The following is a 22,007-nucleotide window of genomic DNA, read 5'->3' as shown; positions in this document are numbered from 1 at the left end:
ATTTAAAAATTTCAGGGAGGAAGTGGGAAAAAAAGAAAAAAGGCGCTATTATTGATTCCAAAACAGACAACGACAATCTGATTCACCCATCACCTTCACTGTAAAACAACAGATGTTCCTTGCTCAGTGATTTGCCCAGAAAGGTTTTAAAATGAGATTTATATATAAAATCTATCAGTAAAAGGACTGGTCCAATTACATTGGCTAATAGAAACCTAGAAGTGATAAAAGAAAAAAATGCCATCTTCAAAAACCAGTTTGGAATTGCATTGGAGAAAGCTGACACACCTTAAACAGTCAACTGCAATGTAACTATCAGAGCAGCCATGTTTGGTCAGTGGCACAAATCAGTGCAGCTTTGGATATATGATATTGAAGAGGAGAAAGAGCAGAACAATACTGTCAGCTTTCTCCGAGTGGGTCGTATCCATAGCTACCTGATCATCATTGAGGTAATTGGGCAAACCGCCAATGAAAAGCTTGTGTGGAGAATCCGGAACCACTGTGGAGACAACACCTATAGAGAGACAAGAGAAACAAACATGGCAATATAAACATCCTGGACTAAAAGCTAGTAGGAGTACGGGTCATTATGTTGCACATTTAACAAAAAAATTATTTTAAGAAAGGAAAAATATCAGGATCACACAAAGCATTCACCTTGTGATGGGAGGTAGGTAAGGGATTCAGAATGTCTGCATTGCCCTAGAGAATTCTACTTAGTGGATAGGCAGACATGGTGCAATGAGATATATAGGAGTTATGGCCTGGAAGTGAGATGATCTGCTTCCATGTGGTATACGAGTGCAGTTGCAGATTTGACGATACCCATCATGCTTATGGATGATGTCAGCCACCACTGGGACTCGAGCCAACCACAGGGGTGCAAGATGTGCATCTTAAGTTTGGGGAGGGGACAAAGGAAGGGTTCAGATAATGGACCTTGGTTATGTTTTGCCTTGGAGAGAAAAGGTAAATATATGGAACACTTAGGAAGCATATGTTGGAAGTTTCTTTTTTGCACCTTAATTTGAATGAACTCACCCCCTTTCTTTTAAAAAAAAGCAAGCAAGCCACGTATGGGTCAGAGGGAAGCAGAAGCGTAACTGGAAAAACCTTCTGACTTACAGTGTTGCGAATGTGGCCCTAGTCACATGCGCGCGTTCCCAGGCTGGCGTAGAATCTTGCTGCGCCAGCTGCTCCAAACCGGAACATAAAGGCTCTGCAGGTTTCCAAAATCCACAAGTGAGTGAACTTTAATAGTTGCAGGGATTGAGAACCGGTGAGGATGGAGAGAGATTAAAATGAGGAAAAAAGTAAAGAAAAATATGTCAAAAGGAAACAGGAAAAATAAATTTTCAAAAAAGGCAAGAGGAAAAACAAAAAAATAAACAGAGAAAAAGAGCAAAAGTGAAGGTGAATTCTTTTTTTTAAAAACAAAGTGTATTCCTCCCCCCCCACCACCCCCAAGTAGTAAAGAAGCATTTTGTCTTCCAATTCCAAGCCTTAAATATGGGAAGCCAATGACTTTTACATTTTAAACATTATCTGAACCCATTAACCATCATCACTGAATCTCTAGTCAATTTACTTTCTGCTTAATTTCACAGTATCTAGTAAAACATGAGTAATAGGGGCTTTGGCACACCATCACCACACTTCCTCTTAAGCAGCTTGGCTAAAGATGTGTGGTCACTTATCCAAGTCAGACATTTTAAGCACGTGTGAGTTCACGGTGCTGCTGGTGTTGTGGGCACACGAGCTCCACGACTGTGGCATTCCATCTTCTACTCTGGGAATCTGGCAGAGTCAGCAGCCTCCTGGGAGGGGAGCCTTAGTACACAAGGCTCAATCTTGGCTGAAGTGGAAATAAACCCCCACACCCCAAAAAAAAACATTGGAGAAAGTTATTTTAGGCAACGAGAATGGTGTCGTACGACATTTTCTGACCCATTTTAACATCATCTCTGATGTCAACATAATTTTCCTTACATCAGGTTGCAACTCAGGATGTTCATACATTCCTCGAGTCAGACAGCCACCCTGAGTTTTTCATCCACAGAATTATCATTCTGCTGTGCGAGTTCTGACACTGACTTTCCTTGCATTTTGTTTGCAATAGTATCTGCATTATGTGTAATTTTGTTTTGGCAAAATGTTTGTATAAATCACTTTGTTTTTCTCTGTTATAGCCAACAAATAGCTGACGTAAATAACATTTTGGTGTCCCGGCATTACATCTGATGCATGCAGTATACTTAAACCTGCAAAGGAAGTCCAGCACACAGATGTTGCATTTTTTGACGGACCTGGAACATGGAAAGAAGGTTGCTCAGACATGCCTGGCAGAGGTTGGTAATCGTGGGGACGTCGGATCTTCAAAGACTGACCCTGGAAGATGATGCCATCGAATGCCATGGCTTGTGTAGTTTCATCAACTGAACGGAACTAGAAGAGAATGGCAATGTAATATTAAAGATACCATGTTGAAAAAAAAACCAGAACAGACAATTAAACAGAGGCACGAAACTTTTCAGTGTTTTTAGATGGAGCATATCACAACTGAAAAAATACTTTAGGTTAACCTGCAACAGCAACCTTATCCTCCAAGATACCAAATGAAGGTGCAACTTGGCATGCAGGGAAGGAGAAAAGAGAAACATAAGGGCAAGTCAACCCAGACTGCTCTTCCATTCCACACAGCAACACATTCAAGACCAGCACTGCCAGGGACTTGGAAGCAGTTTGACTGCCTACCCTCTCCAGTGGAAACATGCGCATAGCAATAAGCAACTAAAGATGGGAAGTAATGAAATTCTTACATAAAATGTTTTTTTTAAAAAAAAGAGGAATTCATCTTATAGACTGTTAGCATATGAGGGAGTAAAGACACTGCACTCCTTTAACAATTATTAATTCATTTACTCTTCTCACCAGCTATAGATTCTAGTAATTAATTTGCACATGCGTAGTGACACACCAGGTTACTGCCCTAAATTGAGATGAGCTCAGCTACTTAACAGCACCTGTGGGAGAACCTTCACCACACAGACTGTGGTGGTTCAAGGCGGCGGCTCACCACCACCTTCTCAAGGGCAATTAATGCTGGCCTTGCCAGCGGTACCCATATCCCATTAGCAAATAAAAAAGTTTAGGAATTCAGTTCAACCATTCAATTAGATTACCACCTTGTAATCATTCCAAATATCCATTATTCTAAATTGTGACACGCACATGTCCTCAATGGGTTAACCCAAGACGGTGCACAATGAACGATCTATTCTAATGCAGCTCTCCTCTCAAAAACAAGGATCTTTGTCAATAGCCACTGGACTGGTACAAATTCTTTTGTTCCGTTCAAGTAACTGACAACTCAACACCCAAAGTAAAGAAAGCTGGACAATGAAGACAAAAATTTGTTTTAAAAATAACTAGGTAGAATTCCAAGACTCAGGTTTACCTCGAGAAAAGCAAAATTTTTATCTTGGTTGATCTGCACAGCCAGCACAGGGTTCCCTGGAGCCTGTGACAACCCAGCAAGACGCATCTGAGCATTAAAGAAGTCTGCCATGGCTTCCTAAGGGCAAAAAAGGTATTTATTGACACTTTAAAATCTGTTGGTAAGCACCACTATCTAGAATATATGCACTTTTCCCACAAGTTTTGATATGCTATCATACCTGACTTTGCTGATCTACAATGGCCTCCGGTCCACCACTGCCTCAAATATAATATTCTCACCCACATATTTAAATCCCTTCACTGCCTCTCCCTATTTCGGCAACCTCCTCCAGCCCCTGAACAGTTCCTCTGACTCTGGCCTTTTCCACATTCCTCCCCATTCATTGTTGGCAGGCATACCTTTAGCTGCATAGGCTCTACGTTCTGGAATTTCCTTTCTACACCCATATGCTTCTCCACCTCCCTCTCCTCCTCGAAGAGTAAGCCTGGGCTCAGTGGTAGCATCCCCGTCTGAGTCAGAAGGTCGTAGTTACAAGCCGTACTCAAGACCGGAATCTCGGCTAAGGGAGTGCTGCACTGTTGGAGGCGCCATCTTTCAGATGAGACACTAAAACTGAAGCTTTGCTTGCCCTCAGGTAGACGTAAACGATCCACGGCACTATTTGAAGAGCAAGAAAATTCTCCAGGTGTCCTGGCCAACATTTATCCCTCAACCAACACCTTGCAATGTGGGTCCTTGCTGTGCACAAAGTGGCTGTTGTGTTTCCTACATTGCAACAATGATTACACTTCAGAAAGTACTTCATTGGCTGTAAAGCACTCTGGGACGTCCCAATGTCATGAAAAGCGCTATATAAATGCAAGCTCTTTCTTTAAAACTCCTTATAACCCATATTCTTGGTCACCGCTCCAAACATTGTCTCCTTAGATAAATGGCGCTTCAGAGGCATAATTGATGTTAGACTCAAGTTGTTGTGGTTGCACTGCCAGCACATAACAAGGAAAAGTGCTGATAGTTCCAGTCACATTCTGCTAGCTTAAGTACAGGTCACTACAGTGGAAGAATCGAACTTGGGGTAAAAATCCCATTAAGTTCACGCCCAAAGATCATAGGTCAAAAAAAGCCATGCCAGGGGTATAACCTGAATACCAGGTTATTCCCTCCAGTGCAATACTGAGGGAGTGCCATCTTTTGGACGAGACGTTACACCGAGGCCCTGTCTGCCCTCTCAGGTGCACGTAAAAGATCCTATAGCACTATTTTGAAGAAGAGCAGAGGAGTTTTCCCCGGTGTCCTGGCCAATATTTATCCCTCAACCAACATCCCAAAAAACAGTTTAGCTAGTCATAATCACATTGCTGTTTTTGGGAGCTTGCTGTGCGTTTCCTACATTACAACAGTGACTACACTTCAAAAGTACTTCTTTGGCTGTAGAGCGTTTTGGGGTGTCCTGAGGTATTGAAAGACGCTATATAACTGCAAGTCTGTCTTTCTTTCCAATGGTTGCTATTTCTGTAGCTGTTTGATTTAACTTATGCCCTGACGGGTATCAGAAAACCACGGAGCATAATCTTTATTCTCTGTCCCAGCTCCAAGAACAACACATGCTGGTGTTTTCCACTTCTGCGCTCGCCATCCCGCAATTTAGTACCCATTAAAATGGATGGTGGGGAAAAAAAGTGTGGGCTGGTAAGCACACAGGTGGAAAACCCCAGCTGCTGTCGAGTCATAAATCAAACCAACATGAGTAGGGTAAAATACATTTAGAAACTTTGCACTTGCCTCTGTGACACCAAAGGGTATGTTGCCAACATACAATCGTCTGGCTTGCCTGGTCATTTGGCTGCCAATGATTGGAACTTGTGTTGGTGTGATCGTCACACCACCCGCTGTGGAGGTCGCCAGCAGTGCTGTGGCAGGGATCTGACCCGCAGCTAAGAAAAGCAGAGAGAGAGAGAAAGAGACACAGAGTCTTGTCCTTAGTGTGATATGGACATGTTCACTGATGAGCAGCACTATAGCAACCAGAGCATCATGTAATGGTCTGACTTAGTTCTTATTAAACACGACACAATAAACTGGAAGAATCTACCTTGCATCGCCTTGTACTGCATTGGGGTAATGTGCTCAAAGCCTGGTGGAGGCACATCCCAGTACCTGTACGGCTTCTTTCTGCGAGAGCGACGGGGAGACCGACTGTAGGGAGAAAAACAAATTTTTAAAAAATTTACAAACTCAAATGCTTTCTTAGTGAAACGTATGCTACTGAAACATCAGAAATTATATCACTCACCAGGTAGGATTACCTTCGTTCTGTAATTTGAAGTATCCTTCATATACACTACAGAACTTAGACCAATTCAACAAAAAGGGAAAATTACAAAGGATATTTTAGATCCAGCGCTGTAACCCACATAGCCCTACAAAAAAGGTACAGACAGCACCCCCCCCCCACCCCACCCCCAATGAGAATCAGCAAACCACAGAATAATGTAATGCACCCTGACGAGGGAAGGGTAGGTTGGCATCATTGGATCTTTGATATGCAGAATACTTTACTTTAAAAAAGGTAGATTCTTCCATACTTGGTAGCGGCATGTAAACTTTATCATTCTCATATCCTTCATATACCTCAGGAAACTGACTGGTCTTGATCAAAATGTGCTATTTGGAGCTGATGGAACATATTGCAGATAATTCATAGGCAACAGGTTTTTTTAAAAATAAAAGGTGTTTTAATAAAATGCCCCAAGTGGCTATCTTGCTGAGTTCTTCCATCCTTTTTAGCCAGATAGCCCACCTCCAGGTTTCCAAATACCTCAAGAGCCATTTCCCCGTCATCTTCTTTCAATTGTTTCAATGAGACCTGCTGCCGCAATACGAGAATTGTATCAGTCATCTCAGTTTCTCTCTAGTGCTTAAATCACTCAAATCTATCTCCCATTGGGCTATAGCTCTCAGTTCCCACTCAGACATCCTCATCAAACATAACGGTGGTGTCAGGACCTTTACCTGGCCAAAGCTGAAAAGGCAACTATCTGACTCTTCTGTTTGTATTTTCTGTAACTTTTCTACATACACAAGCATGTACTTACACAAAAAACTATCCAACCTCTAGGCTGCCCTTTACCTGTAATAAACAAAAGTGGTAATTACTCGCCCTATTAACAGAAGCACCAGTGGATAATCCAAGATTTCAAAATTGTGCAAGTCACCTACGTCTCCGAGTACACCACCACATATCAGGGGGCACCAAGGATTGACTGGGAGTCAGCTGTCGCATTGTTTCTGGGCAAGGTGATTACTGACTGTTTTTGACACCAGTGCCCAGGAGCAGCTCCTTCAATCCTTTAAGTACCAGAGAAGCATTATGTCATCCACCTGGAGATACATAAATTGTTTCAGTTTGATTCTGTTGAAGGACTCAAGGCCACGTGACAAAAACCTAACGCCTCCTAACTGGTCAGGGTTCTTAACCATAAAAAGGACATTCTGTTCCTGGAGCCACTTTAAATCTTAGGATGATATAGTTGCCACCAGACAGAAACATGATTAAAGGGTACTGGGAAAATTAGATAGCTTTTCCAAAGAACTAATGCAGGCATGATGGGCTGAATAGTCTCCTTCAGTGCTGTACAATTCTAATGATTTTAAACCCAAAAATTGTGGTCAGCAGTAATCAGATTCTTTCCTTCAAGAAGGCAACACAGTCTGAAGGATGAACAAACTATCGAACAGCATGAAGATTGTTCCCAGATCTGTCCAAAGATGGACGTCTGTAGTGTGACGTTCTGCTTTGGCTCCAGGTGAGATTTTAAGTGTAATCAAAAACTAGAGAACTTGAATAGCTGACCAGTTTCTTGAAAAGATGCTCAAATGAGCCAGTCTTCTAATTAGGTGTGCAAGTGTTGCTGCGATGGAAACTGGGTGTATAAGGAGAAGCACTCTGTACTGGTATTGAGTGAGGAGAATGATCAGACTTGGCTGTAATGCCTCTTCACGGTGGTGTTTAGGCATGGAACCAGAGTGCCTAAACACTACGGTGTGGAACTGTACTCCCAACACAAGTCTGCACCTTCAGGACAGAGAGGAAGAAAATGAAAAGCGGAAGACGAGTATGGTTTCTGGTAGGAGAGGCAACATCTGGATCACTTGAATTGAACTGATCAACATTCAAAACTGGATGACATTTTTAAAAAAAATCTTAACCCTAAATGGCAAAACTAAAGAGGACTAAATTTAAAATGTAAATAGTTTCTTAGAGTCTGAATTTTTCTTCAAATTTTGTGACCTTATCAAGTCGTCCCATTGTAAACTCTGGGCCATGTACTGCCAGCAGCCAACCTCCTTCCAGTCCACTCCCATGCTGCTCCGTGATGGCTGCCGGAAACATCTGAATCTCCTTATGATTGATCCTTTCTTCGTGGGAGCCACCTGGTCTTTGTACAGTGTCTCTCAAGATGACACAGCTAAGATCAGCATTGCAGTAGCACTGAGTACTGATACTTGGACATGCTACACACTGGGTGTGAATGCTTGAGAAACAGCAAGTTACCTATGACGCTTCCGTTCTCGTGAAGTGCTTCGCTTATCTCTGCTTCTGCTTCGCCCTCCTCGACTGCGGCTCCTTTTTTCCGGACTACGGCTGCGCTTGTCTCTGCTTCGACTTCTCCGTTTTTTATCCCGGCTTCTGCTTCTGGAAACACTTCGACTTTTCTTCTTGTGGCGTTCTTTTTCCCGTTCTAGAAATAAAGGCAATGAAATTCATGATTGAGTCGTGATTATAGCATTCAGTGGAAAGGAAAACCGGGTGCGCTGATTCAACGTCGCTCGTTTTACACCATCGCCCAGTTAAAATTACCCCCCATAAGCGGACATTCTCAGTCGTTTCTACTGGGGGGAGACTTCACAAGACAAAACTTCCCAAATTTAGTACTAAAACTGTCAATATCACTCTCACCGAAATGGATGATTGATAAATCACACTGATGTAGCACAGATATTCTTCTGAAGGAGATGGAAGGAGAATTGTTATGACAAATTGCTGGAGCTGTGTAAAGAAAGTTTCACAGTTCTATTCTCTAGTACCAGCATCTATCTTGGGGTTTGGGGGGGGGGGGAAATCTCGTCATACCTGCCAACGGCTACCTGAAAAATGGCATTGGCAGAAACCTCCACATAATCTCCTTACCTTTTTTTTGCCAAGGACAGATACCCTACTGAAATCATGTATAAAAAGTGCTGAGAAGTTACTGAGAGCTGAAAACATAATTTGGCTAAAATATAGGATGAGCAACCATAGAAGTCAAATGGTCTGACACATGAAAACTTTTTCAGCAAAAATATTTTTTACTCTTTTAAAATAGCTCAAAAGCAATGCAATGCCAGACTGAAAGTTCCAATCTGTCTAGAAAATAAGAGTATAAAGCACACAGCTCAAATAAATAGAACTCATTTCACCACATTTTAGTGAATGCAGCCATCATTATCACAGGGTATAAATATACATCCTTAGGGATGTGAAATCATGATAAGGAGCCTGAAAATATATTAGTTGTGATTCCTCCAAGAGTCTCACTCCTCAAAATAATCAGGGCTCCCCGGAATTCTATTAAGATTTTCTAATTTAACAGCAGCAAAGTAATCTAAATTCAAATCCATGGTTATTCTATTGACAAAGCAAGTCTTATTTTGCAACATTAAACATCATTTTGTTATACATGTTTGACATGTTACTTTAATGATACCAGTTATAATATGGTGACACTGCTAATTTTCTTTAAATATCACTTTTAGGATTTCAAAACCTGACTTTCATCTCATGACTACTTCGCAAGTTTAGCTCATCTTCCCCATTATTCTTTTTCACTTTGTCCTCGACTAAAGGCCTCAGTTCTCCACTTTCAATTGTGAAAGACTGCACAAGGACATGGATAGACTAGTAAAATGTGATTCAGTAATGCAGAAAAATAGGGAAAGGAAATACATCTTAAATGGTTAAATGGAGTAGAGAATCAGAGAGATCACTGCATGCAGATACATAGGTCAGTAGAGGCAGCAGCACAAGACCATAAAAAGACAAGTGGAATCTTTGTTTTTGTATCTAGCGGCATAGAATATAAAAGAAAAAAAATTGAGTTTGTTTAAGACCTTAGTTAGGCCCCAGAAGTGTATAGCTTCCCCAACGGCATTACCATCGTCAAATTCCCCACCATCAACATCCTGAGGGTCACCATTGACCAGAAACTTAACTGGACCAGCCATATAAATATTGTGGCTACAAGAGCAGGTCAGAGGCTGGGTATTCTGCGGCGAGTGACTCAACTCCTGACTCCCCAAAGCCTTTCCACCATCTACAAGGCACAAGTCAGAAGTGTGATGGAATACTCTCCACTTGCCTGGATGAGTGCAACTCCGAACACTCAAGAAGCTCGACACCACCCAGGACAAAGCAGCCCGCTTGATTGGCAACCCATCCACCACCCTAAACATTCACTCCCTTCACCACCGGCGCACTGTGGCTGCAGCGTGTACCATCCACAGGATGCACTGCAGCAATTCGCCAAGGCTTCTTCGACAGCACCTCCCAAACCCGCCACCTCTACCACCTAGAAGGACAAGGGCAGCAGGCACGTGGGAACAACATCACCTGCATGTTCCCCTCCAAGTCACACACCATCCCGACTTGCAAATATATCGCCGATCCTTCATCGTCCCTGGGTCAAAATCCTGGAACTCCCTTCCTAACAGCACAGTGGGAGAACCTTCACCACACGGACTGCAGTGGTTCAAGAAGGCGGCTCATCACCACCTTCAAGGGCAATTAGGGATGGGCACATCCCATGAACGACTAAAAAAGCAACTGGCTACCCCAATGTAGGAAGAATAAAAAAACAAAATAAATTTGCTAGGGATGAGGAATAACAATTATGAAGGCTTGAAAAGTTAGGGCTTTTTTCCCCCCACTAGAACTGAGAAGGGTGATTTGAAAGTGGCCTTCAAGGTTATGAAGGGTTATAAGAGAAAGTGTGATAAGATTGTTTTTACTAGTCTGCGAGAAGGCAACAAGAGGGAAAAAATTAAGAGTCATAAAAAGAATTGAAAGATTAGAAAACATTTCTTTGCAGTGGGTGGTTAGAATGTACAATTCTCTGCCACAAACCATTGTCGAAACAGTTCGTAAAAAAAGGGAATTAGTTGCTTGAAAACGAGGAATATTAAAGCAGGAGTATGGGATTGGACTAGGTGGCCCATGTGGATAAAAACACTGGCACAGACTTGATGGGCCAACCAATCTGCTTCTGCATATGATTCATTGTTTAAGCCGCAAGCTTAGTATGTAGATAAAGACCTGACGGGTGATAATGCTAAAGCCTATTTGGAACACCAGCATCTGGGTATTTTGCAGCCCTGATGACAATGGTAGCAACAACCACTGTTCTCCTGCTGTCACATTTCCTGTCCTACTACAGCAACAGTAAGGCCCCAAATAAAAAACCATGGTGTAGATTATACATGTCTTTATTCATTTTATTTCTCATCCTGCATGTCACCTATTCCATTACAGACCCCACACCATAGAGTTTTTGTTGGGAAGAGGGCAGGGGAGAAAACAGAAGAATGTGGGGAGAGAAAGAAATTTCATGTGCTTTCAACTGTTCTGTTACGTTCAGATTAAATTTATGCTAGGGCTATTGTGGGTTAATTTTTTCTTTAAAAACTTGGACTCTGGCTTCAATATAACGGTATGAACAGTGTTAACATGATTCTTATCATGCAGTAGGAACTGTAGTAAGTAGTAATCTGAAGGTTGTAATTGGGAGCTACATGTTTATGTTCAAAGTTTCACATTTATGTTGCAATTACGTTCTAACTTTTGTCTCATTTTTAGTTCTGCCCATTTATGCCCCATTACTCAAATTACTGAACACTCTAGTACCCATGGTCTCCTCTCCGATCTACATGCTCAAGCTCTGGAGGTCAATAAAAGATGCAAAGGAACACATTTTGACATGAGCATTCTTACGGCAAAAATATAGTTTTAAAAACTTTTGCATCATTATAAATCAATAATTTTCATACTGGGGTACATGGAGAAACAAATGCAGTTGCTGATCTTATTAATGTTGAACAATTAATTGACTTGATCTCCTGTAGAGTTGCTCACAGATAGCCTGGGGTCTGAAACAGTTGTATTGTTTAGTTGCTAACCTTGCATATCCCTTAACTCCAATGCTCAGCTATTTACTGTAGGGAAGTGGTCCAAATAGGTCAAGGTTAAATTAGAGATTAAGTACTGTTGCAGGGGTTGGAAATTTCTCTAGATTGGCTGCTGGGTTCCTCCCCTTGTTATCTCAATAGCCTCTCCAGATTATTTCAAGATCAAGAGAAAAAAAAAAATCTGCTTTTTGTATAAATTTGTTTTAAAAAGATTAGAATAACAAATCACATCTGAACAAAATCTAGAGTGTGCCAGACCCTCTTAAAACTTATGTAAAAAGATACTTCACTGTAGAAAAACAGTAATGAAATCTCAGTATCAAGTTGGCATCAGATTGCAAATTGCACACGACTGAATCCATTCAGAAATTTTAGAACAAGGGATCTACAGGAAAGTGTCAATATTTCCAGGGGTCCCCCAAACAGGAAAGTATGAAAACTTGTTTTATGGCATTCTGGATAACGTGAAGGTGGTAAAATCAGCTGGGACAAATACACACACACACACACACACACACACACACACACACGTCAATGTGTAAGAGAAAAAGAAAAAAAATACAAGCCACAGCTCTAAGTGAGCGGGGAGACTACATCGTTTAATCCCTAAACATCCCCAACATCATACGCTGAAAACACAAGTTGGCTGATATCAATGGGTCCAATAGCTGTACCCACGTAAAATTCATCATCTGCTTGGTATAGCAGGGGCTCAGTGAAGCTTGTGGGAAAGTCCTGGTAGGATTTTTGTATGGGTTTTCAACTTCTTTAAGTAATATACTCAATCTTATTATTGCTTTATTCACAGAAAGCACAAGTTGGTCAAAAATTACTTTGACAATTGACAATTCAAGGGAAGGATCTAATTGCAGTCTTTGCATTATTGGGTTTGTGCACCTGTTGGTATTTTTCAGCTATTCAAACAGCAGGGGGCAACAGCAGCAGGTCCCATCTAGCTATGCAAAACTCAGCAAGTTATCCCTCAGAGCAGTACGACTGCTCAACACTAGGAGGTTGATTGTCCACAAAAACCCAGATAGAGCAAATTTTGCAACATTCCTAGACAAATAGATTGAGAGAATTTGAGGCTTTACAGTTATAAAATACACAGTAGGTTGACAAGCAAGTCTACCAATTAAATGTCAATTATAAATTTGAATGGAAAAAAATGACAATTTAATTGAATACATTCAAATGGTGAATTAACCATTCAATAGAACTGAAAAATAACAGGTGAGATAGTAGAAATATATTGGGTTGGGAGAGGAAGCCACAGTCGCAGTTGTTTCAGCACTTTCTCCTAAAAATTGCTGGCACGAATTCACACGTGCTTAAAGTCTTTCAAGTATGTATTTGCCACAGCATCACACTTACTCGGTTGTTAGTACCGTCACTTCTGAGTCAGATGGCAGTGGCTTTGAGCTCTATACCAAAGTTAAGCTCATAATCTAGGCTCACACTCCAATTCAGTTCGGAGGGTGTGTTCCGTTGTCACGTGCTATCCTTCAGATGAGATACAATGGCGGGGGTCCAAATACATATTAAAATCCCAAACCATCATTTGGAAAACAGCATAATTTCCCCCCCCACTAGAGTCCTGACCAAAACTCGGCCTTCAATCAACATCAAAAAGGTTTAAAAAAAGTCAACAGCTCATTCAACTCACTGTAGGAGATACAGAATGGCTGCAATGGTTATCTCAAAAATAAGTCACCGCACTTCAAAGTTATCCACTGTATAAAGAGCTGAGGCATTTCAATGTGATGTCACTACAAAATATATTATATTCCACAATAGCTGATTAATTTTTTAAAAATTAAACAGACTGAGCCACACATGTCCAAAAGTTGAACATTACAAGTGAATGTACAGTACCAGGGTTTTACAATACAATAGCAAGTGACAAAGTTGCATTCAGTAGTGAGAGCCAAGTAGCCATTTGAACAGAATTAGATCAAATTTACAGTACACAAACAGGCCACTCAACCCAACTGGTCTATGCGGTGGTTTATGCTCCACACGAGCCTCCTCCCATCCTACTTCGTCTAACCCTATCAGCATATCCTTCTATTCCTTTCTCCCCCCTGTACTTATCTGGCTTCCGCTTAGATGTATCTATGCTATTTGCCTCAACTACTTCATGTGGTAGCAAGTTCCACATTCTAACCCTTCTCCGGGTAAAGAAGTTTCTCCTGAATTCCTTATTGGATTTATTTGTGACCATCTTATATTTATAACCCCTAGTTTTGGAATCCCACATAAGTGGAAACATCTGCTCTACACCTACCCTTTCAAACCCCTTCATAATTTTAAAGATCTCTATTAGGTCACCCTTCAGCCGTCTTTTTCTAGAATATACGATTAATTTAATAAGATCCAGGAACGATGATGAGGTAAATGACAGTGCCTAACACTGCCTCTTGTCCCCCACCCACCCACCCCATTGCTCAGGTTATGATCAGTGCCACTGGCTGCACCAGGGCACCTGTCCCATTGATGCTGATCAATGCCGCGCACTGAGCATGCGCAGTGCACTGGGCTCCCCTCCCCCTTCCCACCCGCTCTCGCTCGGTCTCCCGGACACGAGTTTTAATTAAACTCCTGGAAACACCTCTCCAACCGTCTCTGCGCGGCAGCGGAGCTGGATTAAAGACAGACCGGCAAACGAATAACCTTGTCCGGCAGGCGACCGACGCACTCACCTTGCCGGTTCTCGTGCAGCTGTTTCTCGAATTCGTCAAAATCTGACATTTGTCTGTTGTAATTTTAACGTATTTTTAAAAAAAAAATTTTTTTTAAAAAGAAATAAAACAAAAAAAGCACAAGTCCTGATTTCTTCTACGATCCTCTCTTCATCCACCGTTAAAAGCGGCGCCCAACCCCGCTCTCCTCCTTCGCACAATGGCCGCTTCACCACCAAGCTCCCGGATTGCGCTCAGCCTCACCCTAACTTGAGCTCCTGAGTGACAGCCCCGTCCGGCCAATCCACGCGCGCGTCATGTCGGCGCTCCTCCTCGGCGCTCCAATGGCCGCGGTGCAAAGGCGGGACTTCGTAGGGCCGCGTTTGGTTGCGGCGCGGGGGAGGAGGAGGGGGGGGGCCGATCGGCGGAACCGTGCACGCGGAGGGACAAACGTCGCATCTCCTGTCAACCTGCAACAAAGCGACATCTTACACCAAATTTAAACCCAGCTGCTCTCTCATTTACCCAGTGATAACAACGCCTCAAAAAATCCCACCCTCCAAGTAGCACCCAGCCAGCTGTAAGGGAGAAGGTTTATGGGTTTTTTTTTTCCAGCTTTATGATATATTGCTTTATAAATGCAATATTTTTTTTCTCTATTAATAGGTCACTTGTAACCAGATGGGCAGCGTTTATTGTCTCAAAATGTTGTTTCCATTGACCAGGCTTGAAAGAGAAAGATACACGAAACAATTTGGAAAGTGTTATATGAAGATAACCAGGGAGTTTACTGTTAAATCTGTAATTGACCTGATATTCATATTCATGTTTACATGTGTCTTTTAGGGGTGGGCTTTTTTTTAAAAGTAAAAATCGGGAGAGATGTAAAACTGATTCGCTATCACCCGTTTTACACCACAGCCCAAAGTCAAAATCTACCCCCTTATGTGTTGTGACTGAATTAAAGAGAACCACTATCTGGCTAAAAGTGGGTAAGAAAAAACTTCATTTTTCTCATAATGGGCAATAATGAAAATTACTTTCTCATAAGTTATAGCTCCTAATATGCAACATTTCGGTCCAAGTGTATAATTACCATTACAAACTGCAATTGTAGGTACTGTTTGTATAATATTGGATTCACAAATTGTTACCCCAAGTAATTGATGCCCTTCCCCCCCCCCCCCTAGTTATTCACCACTCATGTATTTCTGTATTTGGTATTCACAATTTAAGCTTTTATGAAATTAGGAAGTACCTCACGAGTTTGAAATGTACATGCTGACATGCCCTGGTGATGCAATGATTTATAATAGTTCTCAAAAGCTAATCTTTGATGTTGCATTATAAGTTTATCAGTACATCCAATGTACTTAGCCCTCTTTGTAAAGTGTTGCCTGGAGGATTCTACTGCATATACTGTGTGGCTGGACAGTTCTGTTGGGCACTAAGGAAATCCAAGAAACACACTCAATAAATAAAACAATAGGTACAAATTATGAAGGGGTTTGATAGGGTAGATGTAGAGAAGATGTTTGCACATGTCGGGGAGTCTAAAACTAGGGGTCATAAACATAAGTCACTAATAAATTCAATAAGGAATTCAGGAGAAACTTCTTTGCCCAGAGAGTAGTTAGAATGTGGAACTTGCTACATAGAAACAAAGAAATATAGAAAATAGGAGCAAGAATAAGCCATTCGGCCCTTCAAGCCTGCTCCGCCATTCAATATGATAATGGCTGACGTTCTATCTCTATACCATATTCCCGCTCTCACCCCATACCCCTTGATGCCTTTTGTGTCTAGAAATCTATCTATAGCCTTCTTAACTATATTCAGTGACTTGGCCTCCACAGCCTTCTATGGTAGAGAATTCCACAGGTTCACCACCCTCTGAGTGAAGACATTTCTCCTCATCTCAGTCCGAAATGTCCTATCCCGTATCCTGAGACTGTGACCCCTCATCCTGGACCCCCCAGCCAGGGGAAACATTCTCCCTGCATCCAGTCTGTTTAGCCCTGTCAGAATTTTATACGTTTCAATAAGATTCCCTCTCATTCTTCTAAACTCGAGTGAATATAGGCCTAGCTGACCCAGTCTCTCCTCTTACGACAGTCCTTCCATCCCAGGAATCAGTCTGGTGAATCTTTGCTGCACTCCCTCTATGGTAAGTATATCCTTTCTTAGGTAAGGAGACCAAAACTGCACACAATACTCCAGGTGTGGTCTCACCAAGGCCCTGTATAACTGCAGTAAGACATCCTTGCTGCTGTACTCAAATCCTCTTGCAATGAAGGCAAACATACCATTTGCCTTCCTGACTGCTTGCTGCACCTGCATATTTGCTTTCAGTGACTGGAGTACAAAGACACCCAGGTCCCTTTGTACATCAACAGTTCCCAATCTATCACTATTTAAATAATACTCTGCCTTTCTGTTGTTCCTTCCGAAGTGGATAACTTCACATTTATCCACGTTATACTGCATCTGCCATGTATTTGCCCACTCACTCAACTTGTCTAAATTGCCTTGAAGCCTCTTTGCATCCTCCTCACAACTCACACTCCACCTAGTTTTGTGTCATCAGCAAACTTGGAAATATTACGTTTGGTTCCCTGATCCAAATCATTGATATATATTGTGAATAGCTGGGGCCCAAGCACTGATCCCTGCGGTACCCCACTAGTCACTGCCTGCCACCCCGAGAAAGACCCATTTATTCCTACTCCCTGTTTCCTGCCTGTTAACCAATTTTCAATCCATGCCAGTATATTACCGCCAATCCCATGTGCTTTAATTTTGCACACTAACCTCTTATGTGGGACTTTATGAAAGGCCTTCTGACAATCCAAATACACCACATCCACTGGTTCTCCCTTATCTATTCTACCAGTTACATCCTCAAAAAACTCCAGTAGGTTTGTCAAACACGATTTCCCTTTCATAAATTCATGGTGATTTTGTCTAATCTCATTGATGTTTTCTAAGTGTCCTGTTATCACATCTTTTATAATAGACTCTAGCATTTTGCCTACCACTGATGTTAGGCTAAACGGTCTGTACTTCCTTGTTTTCTCTCCGCCTCCTTTTTTAAATAGTGGGGTTACATTTGCCACCTTCCAATCTGCAGGAACTGTTCCATAATCTATAGAATTTTGGAAGATGACAACTAATGTATCCACTATTTCCATGGCGACCTCTTTTAGTACTCTGGGATGCAGATTATCAGGCCCTGGGGATTTATCGGTTTTCAGTCCAATTAATTTCTCCAGCACTTTTTTTTACTAATACTAATTTCCTTTAATTCCTCCTTCTCACTCGACCCTTGGTTCCCTAGCATTTCTGGGAAGTTATTTGTTTCCTCTTCCATAAAGACAGAACCAAAGTATTTGTTTAATTGCTCTGCCATTTCCTTGTTCCCCATTATAAATTCTCCCGTTTCTGACTGTAAGGGACCTACATTTGTCTTCACCAATCTTTTTCTTTTTACATACTTGTAGAAGCTTTTACAGTCCGCTTTTATGTTCATTGCAAGTTTACTCTCATACTCTATTTTTCCCCTCTTAATCAATCTCTTGGTCATTTTTTGCTGAATTTTAAACTGCTCCCAAGCCTCAGGCTTGCTACTTTTTTTGGCAACTTTATATGACTCCTCTTTGGATCTAACACTATCCTTAATTTCTTTTGTTAGCCATGGTTGGGCTGCTTTTCCTTTTGTGTTTTTGCATCAGAAAGGAATGTATTATTGTTGCAATTCATGCATTTCGTTCCTTAAATGTTAGCTATTGCCTATCCACCGTCATGCCTTTTAATGTAGCTTCCTAATCTATCATAGCCAACTCACCCCTCATACCTTTGTAGTTTCTTTTGTTTAATTTAGAACCCTAGTTTCAGATTGGACTACTTCACTTTCCATCTTAATAAAGAATTCTATCATGTTATGGTCACTCTTCCCTAAAGGACCCTGCACAACAAGATTATTAATTAACCCCTTCTCATTGCACAATACCCAATCTAGGATAGCCTGTTCCCTGGTTGGCTCCTCAACGTACTGGTCTAAAAAACCATCTCGTACACATTCCAGGAATTCATCCTCCACAGTATTATTGCTAATTTGATTTGGCCAGTCTATATTTGGATTAAAGTCACCCATGATTACTGTAGCACCCTTGTTACATGCATCTCTAATTTCCTGTTTGATCCCATCCCCTACATTACCACTACTGTTTGGAGGCCTATAGACAACTCCCACCAGTGTTTTCTGCCCCTTGGTGCTTCTTAAGTCCACCCAGACTGATTCTACATCTTGATTTTCTGAGCCAATATCCTTTTTCACTATTGCTCTGATTTCATCCTTTACTAAACAATGCCACCCCACCTCCTTTTCCTTTTTGCCTGTCCTTCCTAAATATCGAATACCCTTGGGTATTCAGCTCCCAGCCTTGGTCACCCTGCAGCCACGTCTCTGTAATTGCAATTATATCGTATCATCTATTTGCGCTGTTAATTTGTCCACCTTATTATGGATGCTTTGTGCATTCAGATACAGTGCCTTTAGATTTGTCTTTTTAACATTTTTAGACATCTTAACATTTTTTTTGTACTATGGCCCTATTTGTCTTATTACCATTTTTTCTTACCCGGACCCTATTTGTTAGTGCACTCTTTTGTTTGTATGCTCTGTCCCTTCCTGACACAATCTGGTTATCCTTATCCCAATCACTTTCCTGCACTGCTTCCTTGTCTTTTCTCTTTAGCATTCTAGATTTCTCTCCACTGGGACCCTCCCCCCCCCCCCCTTATTTAGTTGAAAGCCCTATCTACCTCCCTAGTTATTTGATTCGCTAGAACTCTGGTCCCAGCATGGTTCAGGTGTAGTTTGTCCCAACTGAACAGCTCTCTCTTTCCCCAGTACTGGTGTCAGTGCCCCACGAATCGAAACTCACTTCTCCCACACCAATCTTTGAGCCACGCATTCATCTCGCTGATCCTATTGACCCTATGCCAATTTGCTCATGACTCAGGTAATAATCCAGAGATTATTACCTTTATGGTTCTGCTTTTTAATTTAGTCCCTAGCTGCTCAAACTCTTTCAGCAGAACTTTTTTCTTAGTCCTACCTATGTCGTTGGTACCTACGTGGACCACGACAACTGGATCCTCCCTCTCCCACTCCAAGTTCTTCTCCAGCCTGGAGGAGATGTCCTTAACCCTGGCACCGGATAGGCAACACAGCCTTCGGGACTCATGCTCCTGGCTGCAGAGAACAGTGTCTATCCCCCTAACAGCATTGTGGGAGAACCGTCACCACACGGACTGCAGCGGTTCAAGAAGGCGGCTCACCACCACCTTCTCGAGGGCAATTAGGGATGGGCAATAAATGCCGGCCTTGCCAGCGACGCCCACATCCCGTGAACGAATAAAAAAAAACGATGCTGTCGCCTACTACAACCACCTTCCTTTTTACTCCCCCCACTTGAACGGCTTCCTGTACCACGTGCCGTGGTCAGTTTACTCGCCCTCCCTGCAGCCCCCGCACTTGTCCACAAGAGTTGCAAGGACCTCGAATCTATTGGACAAGCGCATGGACTGAGGCTCCTGCAATACTACCTCCTGGATCCCCGTACCTGTCTCACTCACAGTCACACTCTTCTGTCCCTGACCACATGTCAATTCTAAAGTATTTAATCTAAGGGGTGTGGCTGCCTCCTGGAGCAAAAGGTCCAGGTAGCTTTCTCCCTCCCTGATGTCTCACAATGTCCACAGCTCGGACTCCAGCTCCTCAACTCGGAGTTCTACCAAATGGAGTAGTTGAGGCAAATGGCATGGATACTTTTAAGGGAAAGCTAAATAAGTGCATGAAGGTGATAGGAATAGAAGAATATGCTGATAGGGTTGGATGAAGTAAGGTGGGAGGAGTCTCGTGTGGAGCATAAACACTGGCATAGACCAGTTGTGCCAAATGGCCTGTTTCTGTGCTGTTAATTCTGTGTGATTCTATGTAAAGTAGGATTGGTGGGAATATGGGATAAATCATTTGATCTCTTGGATCCATGAACTCAATTATTCTGAATGTGGTTATGATTAAAAGTAAAAATCTAACTATACAAACTCTTGCGTGTAGCGGTCATCCATTTGAAATGTACCTATGGTTCAAAAGAAAATCATGTCACACTTTTTTGATTGGCTCAAATAACCGTGTGATTTGGCAGGTTGGTAGGTGGTCTTATTGCTTTCTGATTCACCCTGCTACAAATAATATTTATCACAAAATTTTAAGAATTCTGAAAAATGCATATAAAAGTTACCAATACAGTTATCCATTATGCCTTACCATACATCCACCAATCTTTTCCTCCACAGATCTCCCCTTTCTTAACAGTCTTTGTCTTATCTTCTGCTTTATTCCTGAGTTTATAGTCTTCTACCTTTCATTACCATGCTAACTCTCTGCCCTTCATTATTGTTCTTCTGATCGCCCCCAAACTTGATTTCTCCCTTCCTTGCCTTTCAGGCCTCTCTGCCTATGTAATCTTCCACTCTCTGTACTCACCGCCATTCTCCTGCATGCGCTTCTACAGAAGACTTGCCTATTTAATTTCCTATCAGTCCACATCAATTGCATCTACTCATCCAACCCAATGACACTCCTTACTAACAACTTTCTACCCTACATACAACCCAAACACACACCACATTATCAGGAGTACTCCTCTGTCTGCACTCCTTGCCATGGTAGATCTACTAAATAATTTAAGAAAAAGGATGATGATACGCATGACCTTTGGTGATCCAGTGTCATCTGGCATATGCAGTATTACATCTGTTTTCATAAAGAACTCTCCTATTGCACATACGCGTTAGAATATTTTATAACATCTACAGGATATATTCTCCTGTAATCAAATAAATCCCATTGGATAATGAAATCTATAAAACTTAAGAAAATAATATAATTACTTTGCACATTCGCTTCTTTACCAAATACCTCTGCAACAGTACTTAATGTTACTAAATGGTTCTGCTTAAACCAGCTTTTAAATTCAGGACTTTTATTCAGAACCTCCCTCAAAATTTGAATAATGGCATAGTCCTTCCAGAATTTCTATTGTTTGTATTAACCATTTTGTTTGCTGGTTGTTCTTGAGTATTCTTTGAGATCCACATAAGTAAAAGAAATGTAGGTGGTGCAAAAAATAAGCATTAAAAAAGGCCAAATTTCAAAGTGCAAGGTTTCATCATCACACATATAAAAACATTAATTTTCTAAATAAACAATTCAATACAGCAACCTACATTGTACTTTTTTTCAAGAAGGTTATCTCAGAAAAAGTTGAAAAGTTCTTGCTTGACCTTGTTTTGATGTTACATATATAAAAAATAAGTTCTAGTTACTTTCATTGCTCTTAAAAATGGTTTCCTTGGGGAAGTTATCTTCAGTAATTTTACATCAGAGGAGGAGGAGGTGAGCTTTAAACAGCAAGTCCTGGCATGTTCTGTGAATGTCCAATATTGCCGTCACTCAGAATAAAATTTGAGTTGTAGGCACAGTTAGATGCTGGGAGCTGCATCCTACAACCTTGTTAAGTTACTTTAGCAGATAGCCATAGGCCTGGGAAGCGCCATGAACTCAAGCCTCAGGC

At 41.6% G+C, this 22,007-nt stretch overlaps 1 protein-coding gene across 1 annotated transcript in view; it reads right to left on the bottom strand.

The window, feature by feature from the left end:
• LOC137341256 (splicing factor U2AF 65 kDa subunit-like) overlaps positions 1-14,596 on the bottom strand; it is a 39,098-nt gene extending 24,502 nt beyond the window's left edge. The window contains exons 1-7 of the mRNA XM_068004347.1: positions 14,386-14,596; positions 8,019-8,205; positions 5,556-5,659; positions 5,246-5,397; positions 3,461-3,577; positions 2,310-2,448; positions 438-517 (exon numbers count right to left, since the gene is read on the bottom strand). Coding sequence (XP_067860448.1) covers positions 438-517; positions 2,310-2,448; positions 3,461-3,577; positions 5,246-5,397; positions 5,556-5,659; positions 8,019-8,205; positions 14,386-14,434 — 828 coding nt within the window. The 5' untranslated portion in view covers positions 14,435-14,596. The remainder of the gene's footprint in view (positions 1-437; positions 518-2,309; positions 2,449-3,460; positions 3,578-5,245; positions 5,398-5,555; positions 5,660-8,018; positions 8,206-14,385) is intronic.
• Between the last annotated feature and the right edge of the window lie 7,411 nt (positions 14,597-22,007).

This window comes from Heptranchias perlo, chromosome 23 (assembly GCF_035084215.1).
Source record: "Heptranchias perlo isolate sHepPer1 chromosome 23, sHepPer1.hap1, whole genome shotgun sequence".
NCBI classification, from domain to species: domain Eukaryota; kingdom Metazoa; phylum Chordata; class Chondrichthyes; order Hexanchiformes; family Hexanchidae; genus Heptranchias; species Heptranchias perlo.
The sequence above is the reverse complement of the archived record's forward strand: the minus strand, read 5'-3'. Positions and strand labels throughout refer to the sequence as shown.